The 24,375-nt window shown below is 40.6% G+C and overlaps 1 protein-coding gene across 4 annotated transcripts; it reads left to right on the forward strand.

Annotated features, from left to right (window-relative positions):
- Positions 1-1,927: 1,927 nt before the first annotated feature.
- On the forward strand, positions 1,928-23,742 carry ZNF233 (zinc finger protein 233). 4 transcript variants are annotated; one of them, XM_023543124.2, is made up of 6 exons: positions 1,928-2,028; positions 3,006-3,143; positions 9,974-10,035; positions 14,118-14,244; positions 14,763-14,858; positions 18,020-23,740. In XM_023543124.2, exons 2-6 carry the CDS (start codon positions 3,107-3,109, stop codon positions 19,936-19,938), a joined length of 2,241 nt encoding a protein of 746 aa, XP_023398892.1. In that variant the 5' UTR covers positions 1,928-2,028; positions 3,006-3,106; the 3' UTR covers positions 19,939-23,740. The 4 variants fall into 4 exon arrangements, with proteins under 4 accessions (XP_023398892.1, XP_023398894.1, XP_023398893.1 ...); XM_023543126.2 differs by lacking the exon at positions 9,974-10,035 and having other exon boundaries at positions 18,020-23,741; XM_023543125.2 differs by lacking the exon at positions 1,928-2,028 and having other exon boundaries at positions 2,077-3,143.
- Positions 23,743-24,375: the final 633 nt, after the last annotated feature.

Raw genomic sequence — 24,375 nt, forward strand, 5'->3', positions numbered from 1 at the left:
AAAAATTATTTTTAATTTTGTTTGGTGTAATTGATATTTTGGGCTAAGAAATACATGGCTTTTTCGAGATACATGTGGACATATTTAGAGAGAAATGACATGATGCAAAAGAGGTGATTTACAAGTACTACACCAGTGAAGAAAGTCACAGATGAATCAAATGTGGGAGTATATTGCTAACTTGCATTTGGGGAATGTGATAAGGGCATTCATTTTTCTCTTCTTTCTACTTTTGTATACTAGTCACAAACACCGTTTTTTGTTGTTGTTGTTGCTTACCAGTAGAAAAGTAGGCAGTGTGTGCTGTTAAGAGTTGCATTTGTTACAGTTATCTGGACAGGATCTACCACCTCCACCCCCATTTTCTAAATAATCCTGGCTCATTGACTTCAACAGGTTTGTAGAAAAATAAGACAGTCTGTCATGTTTATAATGTCGAGAGCAGGGTGGATGTAGATAACGAGAGTTTGAAGTTGAATCCAAGGAAGAAATATTTTTCGAGATATAATCTAGGCTTCCCAGCCCCCAAGAATTACTTTTTCCTTCACTTTCCTGACAGTGCAGCACCTTTCATTTGCCAGAAAATACCACATTTCAAAAGAAACAATAAAAACTAACAAAAGTGGGAGCCTTTTGAGGCAGGCAGCTGCCATTTCCCCTCTGTCAGGGCCCCAGAGCGACTAAGCCCACTTGTTGACATTGGCATCATTACAGGAGCTGTCCACCAATCCTGATGGGCCATGTCCCTGTACACACCCAGAAGAAGAGCCCACCCCTATTCTGTTTCCTCCCTGTATATAAACTCCTGTGCTTGCCAATTAGAGAGTCATCTTGGCAACTCATGTCCTGGTGTGGTCCTGTGCTTGGCCAAACAAAGTTCTTTTGCTTTTGCCCCACTCGTGCCTCATGTCGGGCTGAGTGAGACCTGGAGGTCCGGTAACACTTTTGTTTGTGACCTCATCAGAGGTTACTTTCCTTCTTGTGAGTCTTTCGGATCTTTTAATGAAAATATTGTGCCCGGGAACAAACATTATTAGAGGTCTGGAAGGATGCAGACACAGGTCGAGTAAAGAAATCAATAGAATCAGAATCAAATCAAGTATCAGGCTCTCTGTTCCTTAAAGTTCGGTGTCCAGTGAAAGTCCCAGTCCCTTTAAGGGTTTCCATTTTTTTATACATTGTTTCCCTGCTATTAAGTGATTTTATTTTCTGATTTCAAGCTTCGCTTGTCTTTCCTGTACAGTCATTTACAGTCACACATATTACTGTAATTCAAAAACAGCAAAAATGAGGGAAGAAAGAATGAAAAGAAAAAAGCTGAAGTGCTTATAGCCCCTGAGAAGTGGCTGTGAATTGAACTGGCTTACGTTTAAAATCATCACAGCGACCCTATAGGACAGAGTAAACTGCCCCATAGGGTTTCCAAAGAGCGGCTGTTGGATTCTAACTGCCCATCTTTCGGTTAGCAGCCAAGCACTTAACCACGGTGCCACCAGGGCTCCAAAAGGCAGAGATTGCTATGAGTCTCAGTCGTCTTGACGGAAACGGGCTTTTTTTTTTTTTTTTTTTTTTTTGCTGGATGTTTAAAAAGGAGCCCTGGTGGCGCAGTGATTAAGCGCTCAGCTGCTAACCAAAAGGTTGGCAGTTGAACCCACCAACTGCTACACGGGAGAAAGATGTGCCAGTTTGCTTCCCTCAAGATCACAGCCTTGGAAACTCATGACGCAGCTCTACTTTATCCTATAGGGTCGCCATGAGTCGGAATCCGTTTGATAACAATGGCTTTGGTTTTATTACTATTTTTTAATGTTAAAGCGGCAACCTAGTACAAGTGCTACCTGGCCGAGGATTCTGGGAAGTGTAGTCCAGGACCAACAGGTAGTCAGAGGCACGTCCGCCCTGGGTGGGCGGGTCTATTGCCGGTATCCTGCCCGGGGATTCTGGGAAGTGTAGTCCGTGAGTTGAGTATGGACTGAGGCGTTTCTGCAGGCGGAGGGCGAGGCCTTGGTCCTCAATCTGCTCTGGGAGGTGAGTCAACGCTGCGCCCCCGTGGCTCCTCGGAGCTTTTAGAGCCTGGGCTTGGGGCCCGCAGATGCCGGCCTTCGCCTTCGGGGGAGAGAAGCTGCGGTCAGCGGCTGGGGGCGGTGCGACGGTTTACGTGCCCTGGACGTTTGGGCGGTTCGCGCGCCCCCGGGTTGGAGACGGGTCGGGTCCTGCTCGCAGGGTTCCAGAGCGCTCAGTGTCTATCCCTCACGTCCCTCGTCTGTACTCCCTGCCGCCTCCTGGCGATGTAATCTTGGAAGAGTTGTTTAATTTTTTCTCCGTGAAATAGGTTAAATAATAGTTTTATCTAGCGCAGTGATGTTGTGAGAATTACGTGACTAGATGTAAAAATGCTTAAAATGCATGCTGAAAGGTGGCCAGCTGTTCCCAAACTACTGTTTCTTACCCAAGAAACGCTAAGTTCCCTGAAAGCTGTGAGCCCGCAAGGGGATCCGAGCTGCGGTGCAGCCCCTTCTCTGATCTTTGCAGGAAGCGGGACTGTGCCTGGATTTCTAGTGACTGTTCCCACCGCTTTTTTAAAGGATGAGTGGGTCTCACTCCCAGGTGATGTTTGGGGGCGTCCATTGTAATTTATCTTGAACTAGTGACAGAACTGTGATTATTTCTAGTCTGCTTTCCTTCCTCAGCCCTGACTTCACAAAGAGGGCTGCAAGAGAGGAGGGCGTGCACCCTGGCTCCTGGTAACGTCCTAATAAGGACTTAATATGTTCTTAGATAGAGAACAGATTTACTTTACGTATTGGCAATTTTTTCTGCTGGGAAAGTGTTAGGATATTTAGAATAAACGAGATTGGATGGGACATGTGTTGATGAATGATAAAAAAAAAAATTAACTGATTAATATGTAGAGTGCCAGGTACTCTTCTAAGGGCTTTCTATGGTTACTTAGTTTAATTCTCATAACACACCCCGTAGGTATTTTTATTATTTTTGTTTTACAGATGAGAACACTGCTTTGTAAAGAATTTAAGTTTCTTGCCCAAAGTCAAACAACACGGAAGAATTGGAACTGGGATTTGAACCCAGACAGCCTGGCTTCTTGATGTTTATGCCATACACTCCTTCAGCACTAAAAGATGGTAATTCCTGTGGTTGAAAGGAGGAGGCTTATTTGTAATAAACTAGGAAGGTGTGCTGGTTAATGTTATGTGTCAACTTGGCTAGGCCATGATTCCCAGTATTGTGTAATTGTTCTCCATTTTTGTGATCTGATGTAATTGTCCTCCATTTTTTGGCTGTGTAATTATCTTCCATTTTATGTGTTGTAAATCTTAAACCTTTATATGTTAATAAGGCAGGATTATCCTAGGGTGTATCTTGAGTCATAGCCTTACTCAAGTCATTGCTTTAACCGATATAATGGGAATTTGCTTGAGGGTGTGGCTCCCATTCAGTATATATGGATGCTCTTGCAAAGTTCTCTCTTGCTCTGGATATTGCATCTGGCACATCATAATTTGACCTGCAATTCTTGGGACTTGAGCCAGCAGCCTGTCGTCTCACCTGCTGATTTGGGATTCGTCAGCCTCTGCAACCACATGAGTCAGGTGAAGCTTCCAGCCCAATGCTTGACCCACGAATTTGGGACTTCACAATCACATGAGCCATTTCCTAGAGATAAATCTGTATAAATACTTAATAGGTTTTGCTCCTCTAGGGAACCCAGTCTAAGACAGAAGGTAATTTAGGACTTTACTTAGAGGACCTGAAGGCTATGTTCATTTAATTAGTTTTTTAGTTTATATGATATTATGTTTATATTCTGATTATAGAAATAACGTGTGCTCATCATAGAGCATTTGAGAAATATATGAAGAAGAAAAATAAAAAGTGTCCATAATTCCAGGATGTAGAGATAACAACTATAAACGTGTTAACGTATTTATGTTTGGTTGTTTCTTTGTGTGTGTGTGTGTATGTATATATTTTAATGCTTTTCCAAAGTTGTATCATATTTACAGTACTTTTGTATTTGATAACTTATGAAAGTTTAAAACGCATTGAATAATATAATGCGTTCTCACGTAGCCATCAACCCTTCTCTGTCTTCAAATGTTATTAACATTTTGCAAACCTTGTAATTTAATCTTCCTGTTTTTTTTTTTTTTGCGTGAGTATTTTAATGCAAATTCCAGACATTGATTTAAGAGAACTTATAATATGCTCATAAATATGTAGAGGCCAAGAGAGAGAGGACTTTTACAGCAATTCCAAAGCTTCACATGATAAAAAATGGTAGTTACATGAGAAAGCTAGGGACTAGGAAGAGTTGGAGTTAAAGAAGAGAAGATGATGAGTTCTGTTTGCTGATTTGGAATTCAACTTGCTCTTGGTTTCCAGTTGGTCTCTCCGCCTAGACTGCAGATTCTTATGCTGCAGGGGCTTTCCCCTGCGCCCAGCACTTTTATAGGGTTTACAGAGAGAAGTTATTCAGTTGTTTGTGGCTGGTGCGGGTGTTCTCCTGGCAGCTGGATACAGGGCCCTGTGGTTCTGATTGTTTTCTGAACTCCTGAAAATGGAATTCAGGTGACTAAATGATAAAAATGATCCATATAGATATTTCTTGTCCTTTCTCTCTCACTTTTGACTGGATACAGAAGCCACAACTTTTTTAGTGTTCAAAAGCTGATATCCTGTTACCAATAATGCTTTCATGTCCTAAAACAAATTTACTTGGGTATGAACCAGGACCAATGCATCACTTTTGCATTTATCACTGGGTCGTAATGATGATATGATAATAACAACATCTAACAATTATTGGGAGTTTATTATGAGTCAGAGTCCTTGGGTGATGCATATGGTTAACATGCTTGGCTGCTAACCAAAAGGTTATCCACTCAGGTACCTTGGAAGAAAGGCCTGGCAATCTACTTCCAAAATATCAGCCATCAAAAACCCTATGGAGCACAGTTCTAGGGTCACCAAGAGTTAGAATCCACTTGATAGTCACTGGTTTTAGTAATTGAGTAAGGCTGGAGATTTAGAGTGCAAGGAGGAACTAGAGAGAAGAGCAGCTGGACATGGAAAGTTCTGTCTGTGTGGGATGCCACAGAGTTTGGAGTTTATCCTAAAAGCACTGGAGAAGCCATGGAGGTGTTTTCAAATGGAAGGGAACGTAATTGGACTTCCATCTTGGATTTCTCTCACCGATATCAGGAAGGAACAGTAATTGGTTGGGGATAAATACTCTGTTCAGGTTGATCATACATGAAGCATCATATGTAGTAGTTAAGACTTCAGCTTTCCCTAGGAAATTTTATGCCAGAAGGTAAGGAATGCCCAAGAAAGTATGGGGTTTGTCAAAAGGACACAGGAGCCAACCTGATGGAGTTCTTAATGTTCAAAGGTGGATCGATTTAAGCAACAAAATAAGTGATGATAGTACTGAATTTTATTCTATAAGATAAGGTAAATATTCATGAGTATGTGTGTGTATATATAGATAAATAAATACACAGGGAAAAAAGGGATACATCTTCCCTAAAAAAATTCTCCTTCAGTGAACTTCCAGTTAATAAATGTAAAAGGAAATAGAGAAATAGAAAATCACTATTAGGCAGAATACCACCATAATAATTATTGAAGACGTTGGCAGAGTCTTAAAGTTTCTACCTAAAATATTTGTTAATTCCAAAGGGAAAGATGCTAACTTTACAGCCACACATAACGCTAACTAAGCAGACACCGCCTTAACCAAATGATCAAGGTTAACATCAGCAGTAATAAGACACATTGACGTCATGAACCCGGTGACATGATGCATTGAGAAGGACACAGCATCACTTCTGGTGGTTTCTTGCAAAAAATACATAACCTCATTCACCCATGAGAAGGATCAGACAGACCCAAGGTGAGAGATCAGTTCTACAAAACAACTGATTCTACAAAATAACCAATCAGTACTCTTCACATGATAAACATGATAAAGGGAGAAAAGATTGAAGTTGTCAAGGATTTCATTTTACTTGGGTCCACAATCCACACCCATGGGAGCAGCAGTCAAAAAATCACAGGATACATTGCTCTGGGCAGATCTGCTGTGAAAGACCTCTTTAAAGTGTTAAAAAGCAAAGATATCACTTTGAGGATTAAGGTGCAGCTGGCCCAAGCCATGGTACTTTCATTCGCCTCATATGAATGCAAAAGCTGGATGATGAATAAGGAAGACCGGAGAATTGATGCTTGTGAATTATGGTATTGGCAAAGAGTATCGAATACACCATGGACTGCCAGAAGAATGAAGAAATCTGTCTTGGAAGAAGTATAACCAGAATGCTCCTTAGAAGCGAGAATGGCGGGACTTTGTCTCACATACTTAGGACATGTTACCAGGAGGGACCAGTTCCTGGAGAAGGACATCATACTCGGTAAAGTAGAGGGTCAGTGAAAAAGAGGAAGATCCTTGACAAGACGGATTGACACAGTGGCTGCAACAATGGGCTCAAGCATAACGATTGTAAAGATGGGGCAGGACTGGATGGTGTTTTGTTCTGTTGTATATAGAGTTGATAAGAATCGGAACCGACTCGACGGCACCTAACGACAACTCTTCACAAGTGTCAAGGTCGTGAAAGACAAATATAGAAACTGTTACAGATTGGAAGATTAAGGAGACTAAATTCAGTTAGAAAACTGGAACAGAAAAAGGACATTAGTAGAAAAGCTAACAAAAATCACATAGTGTCTGAAATTTAGTTAACTTTATGCCTGTGTTAATTTGGTTTTGGACATTGTACTATCGTTACCTATGAAAAATAACAGGTGAAGCTGGGTGAGGGGTAGACAAGAACTCTGTACTATTTTTGTACCTTTTCTGTTAGTCTAAAATTAGCTCAAACTAAAATGTTTTTAAAAAAGATTGAGGCTCTGGATCTGGGCGGTCAGGTTTGAAACTTGACTCTGGGTAACCTTTGGCAGAAGACTTAACCTCTCTGTGCCTCAGTTTCCTAACTAGTAGTATACAGATCATTTCAGTACTTACCTCATATGGTAGTTGTGAGGATTAAAAAAGAGAATGTATCTGAAGTGTGGAGAATAGTATCTGACACGCACTAAGTGTTCATTAAGTAGCTAAATATAACAGAGTACGATGTGTGTGTATGTTGTAGCGTAATGACTCATTGAAATTTCTGAGGAATAAGAATCAGGATTGGCACAAAGCTGGTTCCTATGAGGTGGAGGTCAAACATACCTTTACTGTGCAACTTCTTCACTATTTCTGACACCACCTGCCTTCCACTCCACTACCATCACCCTGTCTTAGTCATCCAGTGCTGCTGTAACAGAAATGCCGCAAGTGGATGGCTTTAACAGAGAGAAATTTATTTTCTCATAGTCTGGTAGGTTACAAGTCCAAATTCAGGGTGTCTGCTCCAGGTGAAGGCTTTCTCTCTCTCTCTGTCAGCTCTAAAGGAAGGTCCTTGTCCTCAATCTTCCCCTGGTCGAGGAGCTTCTCAGGCGCAGGGACCCCTGGGTCCAAAGGATGCGCTCTGCTCCTGGTGCTGCTTTCTTGGTGGTATGAGGTCCCCAGCTCTCTGCTTGCTTCCCTTCATCTCTTGAGAGAGAAAAGGTAGTACAGGCCACACTCCAGGGAAACTCCTTTTACACTGGATCAGGGAGGTGACCTGAGTAAGGGTGGTGTTACAATCCCACCCTAATCCTCTCAACATAAAATTACAATCACAAAATGGAGGACAACCACACAATACTGGGAATCATGGCCTAACCAAGTTGATACATTTTGGGGGGGACATAATTCAATCCATGACACCCTCCTACCCCCAGTGCATTCTCTACTTCTCTGCTGGCTTCAATAATTTGTTGCAGTGGTTGCACAAAACTCACAGACCATACTCACAGTTATGTGGTTTATTAGAGAAATAACAGGGAGCAGGATCAACTTGGGAGTAATAGAAACAACTTGGGGTCAGGATAGGCGAGGTTTAGAAGGCTCCCTTGAGGTGGAGAGCACATTCTTCCCTTCTTCAGTACAGGACAGCCTTCCCAGCTGCTCTTGGCTGTGCTAGCAGGACTCCTCTCAGCTGTGCATGCCCCCTCTTGGGCGTGCACAGCTTCCCTGCCTTCACCCTCCCTGTCATCAGCCTCTCTACTGCTGACTGTTCCAGCTCATAGCCAGTGTCACAGCTTGCTTAGTTCTCTTAGCTGCTCTCCTAGCAACAGCTTTCTGTCATCCCTGCCAGCTCTGCCGCCGAGCCCCTTCCAGGCCTCTTGCTGCTTGCTCTCTGCTGCCAGGTCCTGTTGTGGTCCACTTTCTGTCTTCAGTGTTACAGCCGTTGACCCATATTACAGCCCTTTTTAGGAGGTTCCCCTCGGAGGAACCTCAGGTCCAGACTGCTCTGCTCCAGGCTCTTCGTGGTCTCAAGGTTATTTCCTTGCCTCACTTCTCCTTTCCTCTCCCAAAACCTCTGTGGGGTTGGCTGCTTAAATAAGCAAGCTCCTTGTGAGTTTTAAGGCATGGCCCGCCCAGCAGAGCCACAGACTGACCAATCCCTTTGGTGAACCACAGGTCACTCAGTCCTACTGGGAGGATTTTCAAGCCACTATTTGAATAGTAAATTGACCAATCCCTTGCACGGTTTTGGCACAGCCAATCATTTTGGGGGAGTCACAAACCTGTGAGATGTCAGTCAATTCAGTTCTTGTATAAAAGTAACAGTTTCAGCTGGCAGAGACCAGCTTCTTCCCTGGACAAAAGTAACAACCCTTGAAAGAAAACAACCTGGGAAATTCCCCAAGTAGTTTCTCCAAAGAACTAGGTAAAGGTAACAACTCCTCAGCATTTAGGGGGAAAATCCCGCAATCTGCCAAGGAACCAAGGCAAAAGGCCACATAAAGGAACTCATTTCACTATAATATGCAACGAAGAAGGAAACCAGGGATGTAGGAGATAAACAGATGTTTTAAGGTATTCCCCTCTTTTTACCCCAACTTGAAATTTCAGCTTTAACATACATATGAACAAAGATGAATAATCTGTATTATGACCATTATTTAACATTGCTTCACAAAGACCCTGGGATGATTATACTGACTCCTCTGTTGTGTAATACCACCAGCTTTTCTGCAGCTACAGGGAAATCACTTACAAGCATTTCCATCTGCTCACACTTTTGACCCTCACAACCACCCTGTGAGGTAGGCTCTGTTGTTCTCATTTTGCAGGTGACATACTTGACGCACAGAGAGGTGAATTAACTTAACCAGGGTTAGTTAGTTATCAGTACCTTTTGGGCCCCACAGTCCACTGTTGTAACTGGTATACTGTACTGTCTTTGATTTCCCAGGATGAGAATGGTAACTCAAGGGCTCTTACATTAGCCTTTGTCTTAGTTATCTAGTGTTGCTATAGCAGAAATACCACAAATGAGTGGCTTTAACAAACAAATTTATTTGCTCACAGTTTAGGATGCTAGAAGTCCAAATGTAGGGTACCATCTCTAGGGGAAGGATTTCTCTTTCAGCTCTGGGGGAAGGTTCGTGTCTCTTCAGTTTCTATTCCTCGGCTCTTTGGTGATCTTCATATGGCATGGCATCTATCTTCCCCCATCTCTGCTTGTTCATTTGCCCGTTTAATCTTTTTATATCTCAGAGAGGTTGATTTAAGACACACTCTACGCTAATACCATTTCATTTACATAACAAAGAAAACCCATGCCCAGTAGGATTATAATAAGTATGGGGTTAGGATTTACAACACATTTTTAGGGGACACAACTCAATCCATAAAAGCCTTGCTGTTTTGAGTTGGGCAGGTTGTTCACTGCACAGAGGCCCCTGGCTGAGGGGCCAGTGGTGTGTGCTGAAGGTGGAGTCACCTTTTCCTAATTCACCCAGTGTAGCCATGTGGGCTTGGGCCATGTCTGATGGCTTCTTTCTCCTTTCCCAGTTCTACTTTCCCAAGACTCTACCCATCCCTGGAAGGAGCAGGAGAAAATGACCAAGTTTCAGGTGAGTTGAATTTTGATTTTTATCTCTTAAAATGACACCTCTTTCCTCAAAGATTAAGCCAGAAAGTCATTGCCGTGAAGTCGATTCCAACTCGTGGCGGCCCTGTGTGTGTCAGAGTAGGGTTTTCAGTGGCTGATTTTTCAGAAGTAGATCACAGGGCTTTCTGCCAAGGCACTTCTGGGTAGACTTGAACTGCCAGTCTTTTGGTTAACAGCCAAGTGCATTAACTGTTGCACCACCCAGGGTCTCCCTCTCAAAGATTTAAAAAAAAAAAAAAAAACACTGCCGTCGAGTCGATTCCAAAGATTAGACACATGTTATTTCTCTTCCTTGAGAAGGAAAAAGGACAGTATGTGCCAATTACTTGCTCTTTTTTTTTTTTGGTTCTATTTTTTGTTTTTAGCTTTTATTTTGTTTGGAGTTTTGGTTTGTCTTATTTTGTTACCATCTTTATGGTTACTATGTGTTAAAATCGACTCAATGCCAGCGGTTTGGTTTAACTTTTTTATGTCACAAATAATAGTGTAAAAATTCATAGATATAAAAAAATTAAAAAACAAACCCACATTGCTATGTTGTTGGCAAATCAGTTATTTTCCCCATACTATTTCATATGCCCTTACGTATTTTTTATATTATGTACATATATATTTATGCACATATATGTTATTTATCTTACATAATTATAGTCAGAGCGTATGTACAGTTTTCAACTTTTTTTATGACAGCATTCTTTTATGTACTTATCTTGAAAGATTCACATTTTTTTGTTTTTAGATTTTCAGAAACTATAAACAAGCACGTACACTGCTGTGCCTCCCAATAAATTTTGTCATTGATTCATAACACTTTTGTAGGGGACTTTGTTTTTAAATCTTTATTGTGCTTTAAGTGAAAGTTTACAAATCAAGTTAGTCTCTCATACAAAAAATTTATATACACTTTGCTATATACTCCTAGTTGCTCTTCCTCTAAAGAGACAGCACATTCCTTCTCTCCACCCTGTATTTCTATGTCCATTCAGTCAGCTTCTGACCCCCTCTGCCCTCTCATTTCCCCTCCACACAGGAGCTGCCCACATAGTCTCATGTGTCTACTTGAGCCAAGAAGCTCACTCTTTACCAGTATCATTTTTTATCCCATTGTCCAGTCTAATCCCTGTCTGAAGAGTTGGCTTTGGGACTGGTTCCTGTCTTGGGCTAACAGACGGCCTGGGGACCATGACCACTGGGGTCCTTCTAGTCGCAGTCAGACCATGAAGTCTGGTCTTTTTATGAGAATTTGGGGTCTGCATCCCACTGCTCTCCTGCTCCCTCAGGGGTTCTCTGTTGTGTTCCCTGTCAGAGCAGTCATCGGTTGTAGCAGGGCACCATCTAGTTCTTCTGGTCTCAGGCTGATGTAGTTTTCTGATTTATGTGGCCCTTTCTGTCTCTTGGGCTCATAATCACCTTGTGTCTTTGGTGTTCTTCATTCTTCTTTGCTCCAGGTAGGTTGTGACCAATTGATGCATCTTAGATGCTGCTTGCTAGCATTTAAGAGCCCAGACACCACTCTCCAAAATGGGATGCAGAATGTTTTCTTAAATAGATTTTATTATGCCAATTGACCTAGATGTCTGTAGGGGGCTTTTTAAAAATGAGGGGTCTTGGGGTGGCATGAACAGTTAAGCACTCATCTGCTGACTGGAAGGTTGGTAATTGAAGTCTACCCAGAGGTACCCTGGAAGAAAGGCCTAACAATCGACTTCTGAAAAATCAGCCATTGAAAGCCCTATCGAACATAGTTCTACTCTAACACACACGGGGTCTCCATGAGTTGGAGTTGACTTGATGGAAACTTTTTTTTTTTAAATGAAATATAATTTATTTAGAAAAAATGCACAGATCTTAAGCGTCCAGTTCAATGATAGATATATCCCCCATTTTAACAGTTGTGTAATTGTATTAGACCACCCCCCCAAAAGAAGACATAGAACATTTATATCACCTCAAAAAGTTCCCTCATATGCCTTTGGAGTCAGTTCCTCATACTCCCAGAGGCAACCACTGTTCTGATTTCTGCCATCATATATTAGATTTGCTTGTTTTCAAATTTAATATAATTAATGAAATCATACAGTATGTATTCTTTTGTGTCTAACTTTTTTTTATTGTACTTTAGATGAAGGTTTATAGAACAAACTAGCTTCTCATTAAATAGTACGCATATTATTTTGTGACATTGGTTACCAACCCCACGACATGTCTACACTCTCCCTTCTCGACCTTGGGTTCCCTGTTACCAGCTTTCCTGTCCCCTCCTGCCTTCTAGTCCTTGCCCCTGGGCTGGTGTGCCTCTTTAGTCTCGTTTTGTTTTATGGGCCTGTCTAATCTTTGGCTGAAAGGTGAACCTCAGGAGTGACTTCATTACTGAGCTAAAAGGGTGTCTGGGGGCCATAATCTCAGGGTTTTTCCAGCCTCTGTCAGACCAGTAAGCCTCGTCTATTTTTGTGAGTTAGAATTTTGTTCTACATTTTTCTTTAGCTCTGCCTGGGACCCTTTATTGTGATCCCCGTCAGAGCAGTCAGTGGTGGTAGTTGGGCACCATCTAGTTGTACTGGACTCAGTCTGATGGAGGCGGTGGTAGTTTTATCTAACTTCTTTCTGAGATTCATCTATGTCGTATGCATTCTTTTTATTGCTGAATTGTATTCCATTTTATGAATATATCATAGTTAATTCTTATGAGAGATAAACAGCATTCTCCTTTTGAAGGACGTTTGGATTGCTCGTAGCTTTTGGTTGTTAGTATAAAGCTCCTATGCTGGCTTGTTGTTTTTGCCATTGAATTGGCACTAATTTTTTTTTTACATGGTGAACCTGTGTACAGCAGAATAAAACATTGCCCAGTCCTGAGCCACCTTCGCCATTGCCGGTATTCTTGAGTCCATTGTTGTGGCCACTGTGTATCTTCCATCACTATGTTAGACTGATGAAGATCAAAGACTACAGCCTTCAGTATGGATTAGACCTCAACATAATGAAAACAAAAATCCTCGCAGCTGGATCCATAAGCAACATCACGATGAACAGAGAAAATCTTGAAGTTGTCAAGGATTTCATTTCACTTGGATCCGCAAGTAATGCCCATGGAAGCAACAGTGAGGAAATCAAACGCCATATAGCATTGGGCAAATCTGCTGCAAAAGACTTCTTTAAAGTGTTAAAAAGCAAAGATGTCACCTTGAGGACCAAGGTGTGCCTGACCCAATCCATGATATGTTCAGTTGCCTTGTGTTCATGTGAAAGCGGGACAATGAATAAGGAAGATCAGAGAAGAATCGATGTCTTTGAATTATGGTGTTGGCAGAGAATACTGAACATAGCATGGACTGCCAGAAGAATGAACAAATCTGTCTTGGAAGCAGTATAGCCAGAATGCTCCTTAGAAGCGAGAATGGCGAGACTTCATCTCACGCATTTTGGACATGTTATCAGGAGCAATCAGTCCCTGGAGAAGGACAACATGCTTGGTAAAGTAGAGGGGTCACCAAAATAAAAAGGAAGACCCTCGATGAAATGGATTGATAGAGTGGTTGCAACAATGGGGTCAAACATAGCAATGATTATGAAGACGATGCGGGCCCAGACAGTGTTCTGTTGTTCGTGGGGTCGCTATGAGTCGGAACCAACTTGACAACACCCAAGAACAACATCAAACAGTATTTATTGTGATCCGTAGGGTTTTCATTGGGTGATTTTCAAAGTGGATCACCAAGCCTTTCTTACTAGTCTGTCTTAGTTTGGAAGCTCAGCTGATACCTGTCTGCCACAGGTGACCCTGCTATAGGAATATTCACAAGTAGTGCCAAGTTAAATATACAGGGGTTGTTTCTTAATTGTACATATTTTTGATGTGACTGTAGAAAATTAGTTCCTGGAATTGTCAGTGTGAAATGGAGAAGAGGAGGAACCTACCTAAAACTGACTCAAGCCCCTCAGAATACAGAATAGCTTCCCACCCGTCCTCTCCACCTTCTCAGTGCTGCCCCTCTCCAAGTGGGCATTGGTTATAAGATTGAGGTTGTGTGTTTGCTATTGTAGGAGACAGTGACATTCAGGGACGTGGCTGTGGTCTTCACCGAGGAAGAGCTGGGGTTGCTGGACTCTGCTCAAAGGAAGCTCTACCGAGATGTGATGGTGGAGAACTTCAGGAACCTGGTCTCTGTGGGTGAGAACAGGTGCCCCCTGACACTGGATTTCAGTCCCCTGGGGTATCCTTGTATCCTCAGGTGTTCAAGGCTTTGGGGCTCTTGAAATGGTTCCCTGACCTTGTGGAGTTGACTTTTCTAATTCTTGTGGGACACCTTGTCTATACCTTGTGTGTTATTTCCACATTCTAGCTGCAGCATATTGGTGGGTTTTAAAGTTAGTTGGTGAGTTGCGTCATTATTGGGTTTAATGAAATAGGATGGAAATATCAAAGCTCTTTGTTAGGAAATGCAGACAGTGCAATGAAAATCGTGAGTGAAAACAGGAAAAGAGATGTATAAAGGTAAATACTATTTAGAATCAGGCCATTTGATGAATTCATTGATTTACATTTATGTGTTTGTATACTGGATCATAGTCGGGCATGATCAAAATTTTGAAAAATACAACTTAGAATGCATGAAGATTGTAGTATTGGAATTAAATTTTTTGCCTTTAATGTATTCACCTTAAACCTTTGCCATTTCTTTTTCACAGGGTGTCAACCCTTTAAACCAGATACGATACTACAGCTGGGGCAAGAAGAGAGGCTTTGGATGATGGAGACAGAAACCCAAGGAGATGGATGTTCGGGTGAGTACCTTGAGTACTTGCATTTGACAGCCCTGAAGCACTGCTAGTGGGTTTGAACCGTTGACCTTTCAGTTCGCAGCTGCACTCTTAACCGTTGTGCTGGCACCTACTACCTGTTTGTTAAATATTTGTTGACTGGATGAATGAATGAATGGATGTGTAGGGGGTCTCGTTTGAATAGTTGTGAAAAGGCTCCCCTCAGAGCTTTTCCTGAGCTGTGTATCTGCTTTACCATTAGTGAGAACTGCCTTATCCATGTACTCAGTAACACCCTCTTAGCACTGCCTTCACCTTTCTCCGGCATTCCTTCCCTTCCTTCCTTAATGTCCCCCTTGTCTTCACTTCCTCCTTCCCTCATTTATCTTTAAATGTGTATGTTGTTGTTGTTAGGTGCCGTGGAATCGATTTTCAACTACTAGTGACCCCATGTGGCAGAGTAGAACCACCCATAGGCTCATCTTGGCAGTAATCTTTACGGGAGCAGATTACCAGCTCTTTCTCCTGCGGAGCTGCCGAGTAAGCTTGAACCACCAAGCTTTTGGTTAGCAGCTGAGTGCTTTACCAGTGTGCCACTAGAGCTCCTTAGATATACCCAGCCTGAAACATACTAATTGCAGTCATTCCTACTGGATATGAGCACCAACAAAACTAAACCAAATCAAACAACAACAACAAAACCCAGGAATATGTATCTGCTAACCTGATAGATTAGGCCCTGCGTGTTGTGAGTAACAGGGGGATAAAATCTTTTTGGCCATTTTATCATTTCTTTTTCCCGCATGAAGGTTTAATGAGGTCAGGAATGTCGGACGCCAGGTTCACTTGACTGACTCATTTTTGTTTACAAACCCACCTTGGGAGTTATGATCCCAGTTATTGCCATTGCTCATTTTTTTCTTAATAGTAGCTTCCCAGCCGCATTGCCTCTTTGAACAAATCTTTATTTTCAAATTTTGGGTAGACTATTGAAATAAAAAAAAATTTTTTTTTTTAAATTGAAATTTAACTTATATACAGAAAACTGCACAAATTCTAAACATACAGCTTCAGGAGTTTTCAGAGTGTAAAATGGCTCTTCATTTGTTTTACAGTTTTTTTTTTTTGAGGTAAAAGTTACAGATCGTAAGTGTGCAGTTTGATGAGTTTTGACAAGCGGATGCGCCCATATAACTCACATCGCTCAGAAGGCTGAACAAATCTTACTGCATTTTTGATCCCCACTTCCTTTATTAAAAGTTCTTTTGCCAAACGTCAGAATGTCCCAGGATTTTGCAGTTTATTTATCCATCTAGCTGCCCCGTTCCATCTATAAAGTATGTCCTTGAGGTCTATTTTTAGTGCACAGAAGCACAAATTAAAGGGTTTCTTCTCCTTTAAGGATCCTTAAAAACAAAAACAGAGAATGGTGCTAAGTGGACCTCACTGTCTTCGCTCCTCCTGGAGACAGCTCACAGGTATAGAATAAACCAGTGTGATTAAAGGGTTATTTCAGAACATTGTTAGTCTTCTGACAAATGTCTAAGCTAATTATAATTTTTATGGCACCTGTATTAGTTATTTATTGGATAACAAGTTACTCTTAAACTTAGCAGCTTAAAACAACAAACATATATCTCGAAGATTCTGAGGGTCACGAATTCAGGTGTGACTGAGCAGGGTGATTCTGGCTGAGGACCTCATAAGGTTGCAGTCAAGGATTCCGCTGATCTGCAGTCATCTGAAGGCTTGACTGGGGCTGGAGGATCTACTTCCAAGAGGGGCTCATTTATGTGATTGTTGGCAGGAGGCCTCAGCTCCTTGCTGGCTGATACCAGGAGGCCACAGTTTTGTCAAGTGGGCCTCTCCCTAGGACTTCCTGAGTGTCTTTAAGACATGGCAACCTGTTTCCCCCAGAGCAGTTGATCCAAGAGAACAGAGTCAGAAGCCACAAATGTCTTTTATGACCTGGCCTTGAAAGTGTTGTACCATCTTCTGCCATATTGGTTTCACAGCCCAATCCTAATACAGTAAAACCTGTGAAACCTAGAATCTGTGCAAGGCAGAAAACTATCAGAGGAGGAGAACACAAATATTTTCTACTAATAGAGAGTGATAGAAAAATGGTAAGGACTGCCCCGTATCAAAGGCAGAAAACTTGTGAGGCCCAGAAAAAACAAGGCAGCCCCATTGAATTCCAGCTTTCACAAACTTCACTGTACAATATGGGACGGAACTTTAAAAGTGTATGACTAGTAGGAGACAGGGATCATTGGGAGTCACCTTGCATCCTAGCTACCATAGCACCTTTTGGTATGTACAGATACAGGTCTGTGGAACCTAGAAAATAATATTAGCTGTTGCAGGTTTACTAGAACATTCAGCCAAATTGTGCAACAAAAATTATCAGTGCTTTACTCCTATAGGATATGTCAGTTACGGGAATGAGTTTCCTAATTTCTTTTCAGGCGATAAGATTCACTAATTGAATATTGTGTACTAGGACTTCATTGAAATGGAGGGGAAATTTTCTCAAGTATAGATTGTTTAACATATTTATTTAATAGCTAAATTTAAGGAAATAAAGGCACTATCTCATGGGTTCATTATCAGGACAGAGGAGATATTTCCCTTTACAGATACATTCTTTTCACTTTTTCTTAAGATGTTCCCTTTTTTCCTCCTTGATAACTTTTAGCGTTGCTGGATAATCCATCTGTAAACACTGAAGGATTGACTCACGCTGGCTTGCGATTTACAGATGTGCAATGCAGCCTTGATTTTGAGACTTACAAATAGCTGGGATTAGGTAGATCCTATGTATACACCTGCTTCACAAAAGAAGAGGTGGTTTTTAAGGGACTATACTTTTTTTTTTTTTTATATTTTAGGAGGTAAAATTTCTCCTCTGTAAAAATCTCTCTAGGACAGCATTTTGTTGCATTATAGCGTCCATATTTCTAACTGTGACTTTTTACATAAGACTTAGTCTAGTTCTAAATGAATCTGACCTAATGACCACTTTTCTGTTTCCATAGACGTGAAAAAACAGTGATAAAGTCAAGCTGAACTTTCCACTGGTTGAGGAAGGATTCCCGATATAATCTACATGTGCAGTCTTCTTATCTGTGAACACACATTCACTTGTCCTTGTGTTCATCTCTCAATTCTCTTTATCTTTCCAGGACACAGGAGTCAAAATGAGATAGAGGCTCTTCAAAAGGCAGGGTTAAGATACCTTTTACATGAAGTCCTTATCTGCTGGCAAGTGTGGGAGCAATTTGCAAGTAAATTAACTAGAAATCAAGACTCTGTAACAAATCTTCAAGGCAAGAGGTCCAAGTTGCTAATTCAAAATGATTCCCCCTGTCAGATGTGGGCAGGAGAATCCATTCAGGTTTCTGAAGATGGGAAATATGTGATGAAGCTTCAAGAGGAGAGTTCCATTAGTATCAAAAATCAAGAGTTTCCATTTAGGACTAACTGGGATTTCTGGAGGAAGCTGTATCTGAGAGAGACACAGAATTACCAGAATAGGTGTCAGCAAGTTGACGTAAAAAATAAATTGTGTAAATGTGATCAGTGTGTTATGAAAAAGAGCTGTCATCACTGTGATGACCATGAAGTACACAAAAGAGAGAAAGCTTTTAGCCACAATAACTGTGGAAAAGACTTCATGAAGAAACCATCCCAGCATAGTATAATCCACTCAGGAGAGCATTCCTCTGATGAGAATGGAAAAGGCTTCAGCGTTGCCTCTAATCTTGAACTTCATCAGCAATTACAGTTAAGAGAAAAGCCTCGTACATGTAATAGTGAATGTGGAAAGGCTATCAGTTATAGCTCATTGCTTTCCATTCATCAGATCGACTCAGCAGTAACAGGTAAGGGTTCCATTCATCAGAGTGTTCACATAGGAGAGAAGTGCTGTAGGAATGATGAGTGTGGTGAGGACTTCAGTCAGAACTCACATATGCAAACTCATCAGAGAGCCATCACAGGAGAGAAACCCTACAGATGTCGAGTATGTGCTAAGAGCTTTAATCAGACCTCCTTTCTTCCTAATCATGACATTTTTCACACAGGAGAGAAGCCATATAAGTGTGACAGATGTGAGAAGGGCTTCAGTCATACCTTTGATCTTAACATTCACTGTGTAGATAACACTGGAGAGAAATCTTATAAATGTGATGTTTATGATAAACGTTTCAGTCAGACATCACAACTTCAAGCCCATCAGAGAGCCTGTACTAGAGACAAAACATACAAATGGGAAGTGTGTGATAAGGTACTTAATCAGAATTCTGGCCTTCATCAGAGAGTCAGCACTGAAGAAAAACCACATAAATGTGAGGTGTGTCAGAAGAGCTTCAGTAAGGCCTCAAATCTTCAAGCCCATCAGAGAATCCACACTGGAGAGAAACCATACAAATGTGATACGTGTGATAAGAACTTCAACCGTAATTCCCATCTTCAAGCCCATCAGAGAGTTCACACAGGAGAGAAACCATACAAATGTGAAACCTGTGGTAAGGACTTCAGTCAGATTTCACATCTTCAGGCCCATCAGAGAGTTCACACAGGAGAGAAGCCATACAAATGTGAGACATGTGGTAAGGGCTTTAGTCAGAGTTCACATCTTCAGGACCATCAGAGAGTCCACACTGGAGAGAAACCCTACAAATGTGAGGCATGTGGTAAGGGTTTTAGTTGGAGTTCACATCTTCAGGCCCATCAGAGAGTCCATACAGGAGAGAAACCCTATAAGTGTGAAGAATGTGGGAAAGGCTTCATTTGGAACTCGTATCTTCATGTTCATCAGAGGATCCACACAGGAGAAAAACCCTATAAATGTAGCACGTGTGGTAAGAGTTTCAGTCAGGCCTCACATCTTCAAGCCCATCGAAGAGTTCACACTGGAGAGAAACCATACAAATGTTTTGTATGTGGTAAGGGCTTTAGTCAGAGTTCATGTCTTCAGGTTCATCAGAGAGTTCATAATGGCGATAAATCCAATACATGTGATGAGTGTGATAAAAGTGTTCTTCAGAACATAGACTTCTCATTCTCATCAGAAAATCCACACAGCAGAGGATATTTATAAAACGTGTTTTTGGAATTCAAGAATAAGCTGAGTTTTTCACAGTCATTCAAGTTCCATTGGAGAAAACTTATTGTATGAATATTGCCAGTGTTTCAGGCAGAGCTCAGAATGTCACAGTTCCAAAGAGAACACACAGCAGAGAAACTCTACAAATGTTACAGTAAGGGTTTCAGTCAGAACCTTCACATTCAACAGAGCTTACATGAAAGCAAGGCCTTAAAAATGACAAATAAGGTCAGAACTTTAGCAGTATTGTACATGACAAAATCCATTTCCCCTAGAACGTAAGCTCCATGAAAGCAGGAACTTTGTTTACTGCTGTATCACCATGACCTCAACCCAGTGCCTGACAAATTTTAGGTGCCATGTCACTGTTGACCTCTACAGAGAGGGTAAACCTATTATAAACAGGACAGATATTTGAGAAGTTTTTAGTGAATTCAACCCCAAATATTCAAAATAAACTGTACTAGGAAAAGGTTTCTTGTACAAGGCCTTAAAAATTAATTCAAGGACAGTATCATTTAATAAAAATACACAAAATCTGCAATTTGAGTATAAGACTTTTTTGCAGTTAATGCTTGTCCTCTGCTCAGCTTCTCTTCTCAAGTAGTAATGGACTTAAGTTTTTATCTTACCGTGTAAGGGTTTCTCTGAACAGTGTACCATCAGTAGTATATAAGTCTCACTTTCTTTCTTTTCTTGAGTCTTTTGTGATAAGAACAGACTGAATTAAAAAACAAAACAAAACTTTTTTAATTCCATAAAGCTTCCCAAGAAAAGGGTGTGTAAAAGATAAGGGAACATTTGATAACATACCACCAACTGAGGCCCTTTGGATGTTCAACTAAGCTTTTAAGGGCACAGAGAATTTTGAACACCACCCTGTACTTCTCAGACACTTTAGTGGTTTTTAAGTATGCTTGGTTGAAGGGCTTACTCAACCAGATGTATATTTAATGTGGGTGGGATCAGTGTTCCACAGTTTTTTTTCTTCTGGACCTAATAGTGAAAGAAGGAGCCCAGGTGGTGCAACGGTTAAGTGCTCAGCTGCTAACTGAAAGGTTGGCAGTTTGAACCCACCAGCAGCTCTGTGGGAGAAAAGACCAGGCAGTCTGCTCCCATATAGATTACAGCCTAGGAAACTCTATATCGGGCAGTTCTGCTCTGTCCTACAGGGTCACTATCAGTTGGAATCAACTCGACAGCACATGACAACAACTCTCCAGGACACTAAATACTTAAATTCTGTGATATTTCAAGTTTCACATTACCATCAGAAATTTAGGGCCTTTAATATTCTGCTGTACCATTGCCAGATACTAGAGTGGGCTACTAGTCTTCATGGTTTTTATGTCAGCTATGATGCTTTCTGTTGTAATTAATAGAAAACTCAAACTAGCTGAAACAAAAGGGATTTATTGATACACTTAATTAAAAATAACAGGGCAGGCCTGGTTGAAACAGGGCTCTAGTTCAGTTCTTTTGTGACTGCCACATACACACACACACACACGTGTTAGCTGTGGGTTATGATTTGCCATTGTGACCATGCATCAACCTACTGGAGAATCTTTGTACTTTTTTTTCAAAGTAAAAAGATTTTTTTCCCCTAAAAATGTACATAATACAGAAAAAAACACTTCTAAGAGTGAAAGTTGGTGGAAACACCACTGACACGTGCACTGTGACTGTTGAACTTTTTAGATATCTCTCTGTGTATATGGATACAGATTTTACTCACTTTTACAAAACTAGGATGGTAATATGCATACTATTCTGTAACTTGATTTTCTCACTCAATATGTAAAGAAACATTTTCTATCAATATAGATCTACAGCATTTTAATTGCACAGTATTCCAGTATATACAGATTATATATTAACCAATTTCCTGCTGACGAATGTTCAGTCTGTGTCTTCTAAACAACTGTTCGTTGAAAAATTTAGGACAGTAACATCCATCCTCATGCACTTGTACTGTTACTTCCTTGAGTGAAATTTTTAGAATTCACGCTGAATCAAAGGATAATCACTTTTAACTCTGGTCAGTGTTACTGGGCAGCTACCTTTCTAGGAGGCACTTGAGATGAATAATGGATATCCGACTTTGGACAGAAATGACCTGCTGGGAATTTACTTTCCTGTCACAAGAAAATAAATCCTCAATGGATAAGGACACCATTCAGAGCCTCCACAATTTTTTACAAGCAATGTCTGTCATTAAAAACAAAATTATTCAGTGTTTCTAGGAAAAAGGGCCTAATGACCAAAAACCAAGAGAAAAGCAATAGAAACTGACCCCCACATGATTTAGATACTAGAATACTAGACATGGACTTAAAAATAACATGTTCTTGGAAATATGGACAATTTCACCAGAGAACAAAATCTATTAAGAATCATATAGCCCTGGATCAAAACAACAACAAAAAAATAAAACTGAAATTAAGAATTTAATAGGTAGGCTTAAAAGCAGATTAGATGTAGCCAGAACTGTATATTCTCTAACCTGCAGAGTTTAGTAGCCTGTGAGTTCCTCTAGGGTGGACACCGTGTCTTATATGTAATGTCTGTGCAGTAAATATAGATACAAAGCTCCAGAGGGTAGGATCCTTGTTGGAGAGAGAGTTTTGGGAGTCAAGAGTTAAGCTCTCAGCTAATTTATACTTCCTCTTTGAGTGACAGGTCCTAGACAGACATGAATAAGTCTTGTTTTTGAATGGAACCAACATAACGTACCCCTGTTGTCAAGAATCCTCCCTGAGATTTCAAATCAGAGATTCTGGGACCTTCTGTCCTTGATAATTAGGGCCTATGTGGTGTTACTGCGGAAACCCTGGTGGCGAAGTGTTTAAGTGCTATGGCTGCCAACCAAAAGGTTGGCAGTTCGAATCCACCAGGTGCACCTTGGAAACTGGGGCAGTTCTACTCTGTCCTATAGGGTCACTCTGAGTCAGAATCGACTCGACAGCAGTGGGTTTGGTTTTTGGTGTTACTGCACTTGCGACACTTAGAAAAGGAAAAGAACCTGAAAGTTTTGACTCAGAAGTGTGAGGAAAGAGGTGAGAATTGCATAAGGTCTTGGCTGGGGGGCAATCTGTTGAGGGTGAGAAAAGAGGAAAAGATCTTCAGGGAAAAAGGTATGTGAGTAAATGGTTTAGGTGAGAAAAATAACCCATCATCATAGCTGGTTAAGTGTTAGACTTGCTTCCAGGTTTCACCCACACTAGTCTAGGTAGGACTGGTACTACTGATTCTTTCCTTCCCTCTAACCTGCTTTCTTAGTACCTTGCCCTGCTCCGAGAGGAGGACAGTTTAAACAAGGCAAGTTTTAGGGAAGTGGAACTTTCTAAATAACTTGTCCATTCTCAGAGAGTGGACACCTCTCTTATGAAAAAAAGCTCAACATCAGTTGAAGTACAGCCAGGTCACTATTCTTATTGTATTTAAGCCTCAGTGAGGTAAATGGTATCTATTGCAACATGAACAAACAGGCTATAGAAAGTTAAGACTATTGCCCTAGTTCACACAGCAGCAGGATTTGAACAAATGGACCAATGATTTTAAACAATGTTTGATTATGAGAAATTTCAAAAACACTCAAAAGCAGAAGATAATGATGGACCCCATGTACGCATCACACAGATTCAACATCATCAAGATTTTACCACATTTGCTGAATCTATCCCTTTTATCTTTCCTGAAATAGTCTTAAACAAATCCCTAATACTGTATTTCTTTTCACACCTACTTACTTTAATAGGTATCTCTTAAATACGGATTATTTTTTACAAAACCGAAAGCCATTATCATACCTAACAAAAATATTCAAATTTCTGTGATTGCTTCAAATTTCACTGTACAGTTTATATGGTCTGTAGTTTCCTTTGTATTATCTATGCTTAGTTTTATTACAAGGGTAATACTGGCTGCTTCTGTTTTCTGGAAGACATTGTGTAGAATTGGTGCTTAATTTTTCTTTGAATATTTGATGGAATTTGCCAATGAAATCTAGTTTTTTTTTTGAATACATAAATTCATTTTATTTCATTTTTATAGCATAACTATATTGGTACATCAAATATTTGATCATGGCTATTATTCAAGGGAACTAACAACTGATCTTTTGAAAAGAAAACAACCATAAAAAGCCCATAATAATTTTGGTTTCCAAAGTATAAATTTCACTAAGGAGCATATTTTTCTTGATAGAGATTAAAAGGAATGGATACTATCTCAAATTGTTCCTGGTTAAACTATAGGATGAGGCTTCTTACATCATATTCTGTTGAGTTATCTGATAATTAAAGAGGCTCATTTCAAATCATATGAATATCATGAATTAATTTACATAAAACTACTTTTACTTTATCTCTCAGTATATCATCAGACATTAATTTAGACCGTTCTCATAAGTCTCCTGGATTTCTTCAG

Source organism: Loxodonta africana, chromosome 11, assembly GCF_030014295.1.
Source record: "Loxodonta africana isolate mLoxAfr1 chromosome 11, mLoxAfr1.hap2, whole genome shotgun sequence".
In the NCBI taxonomy this organism is placed as follows: domain Eukaryota; kingdom Metazoa; phylum Chordata; class Mammalia; order Proboscidea; family Elephantidae; genus Loxodonta; species Loxodonta africana.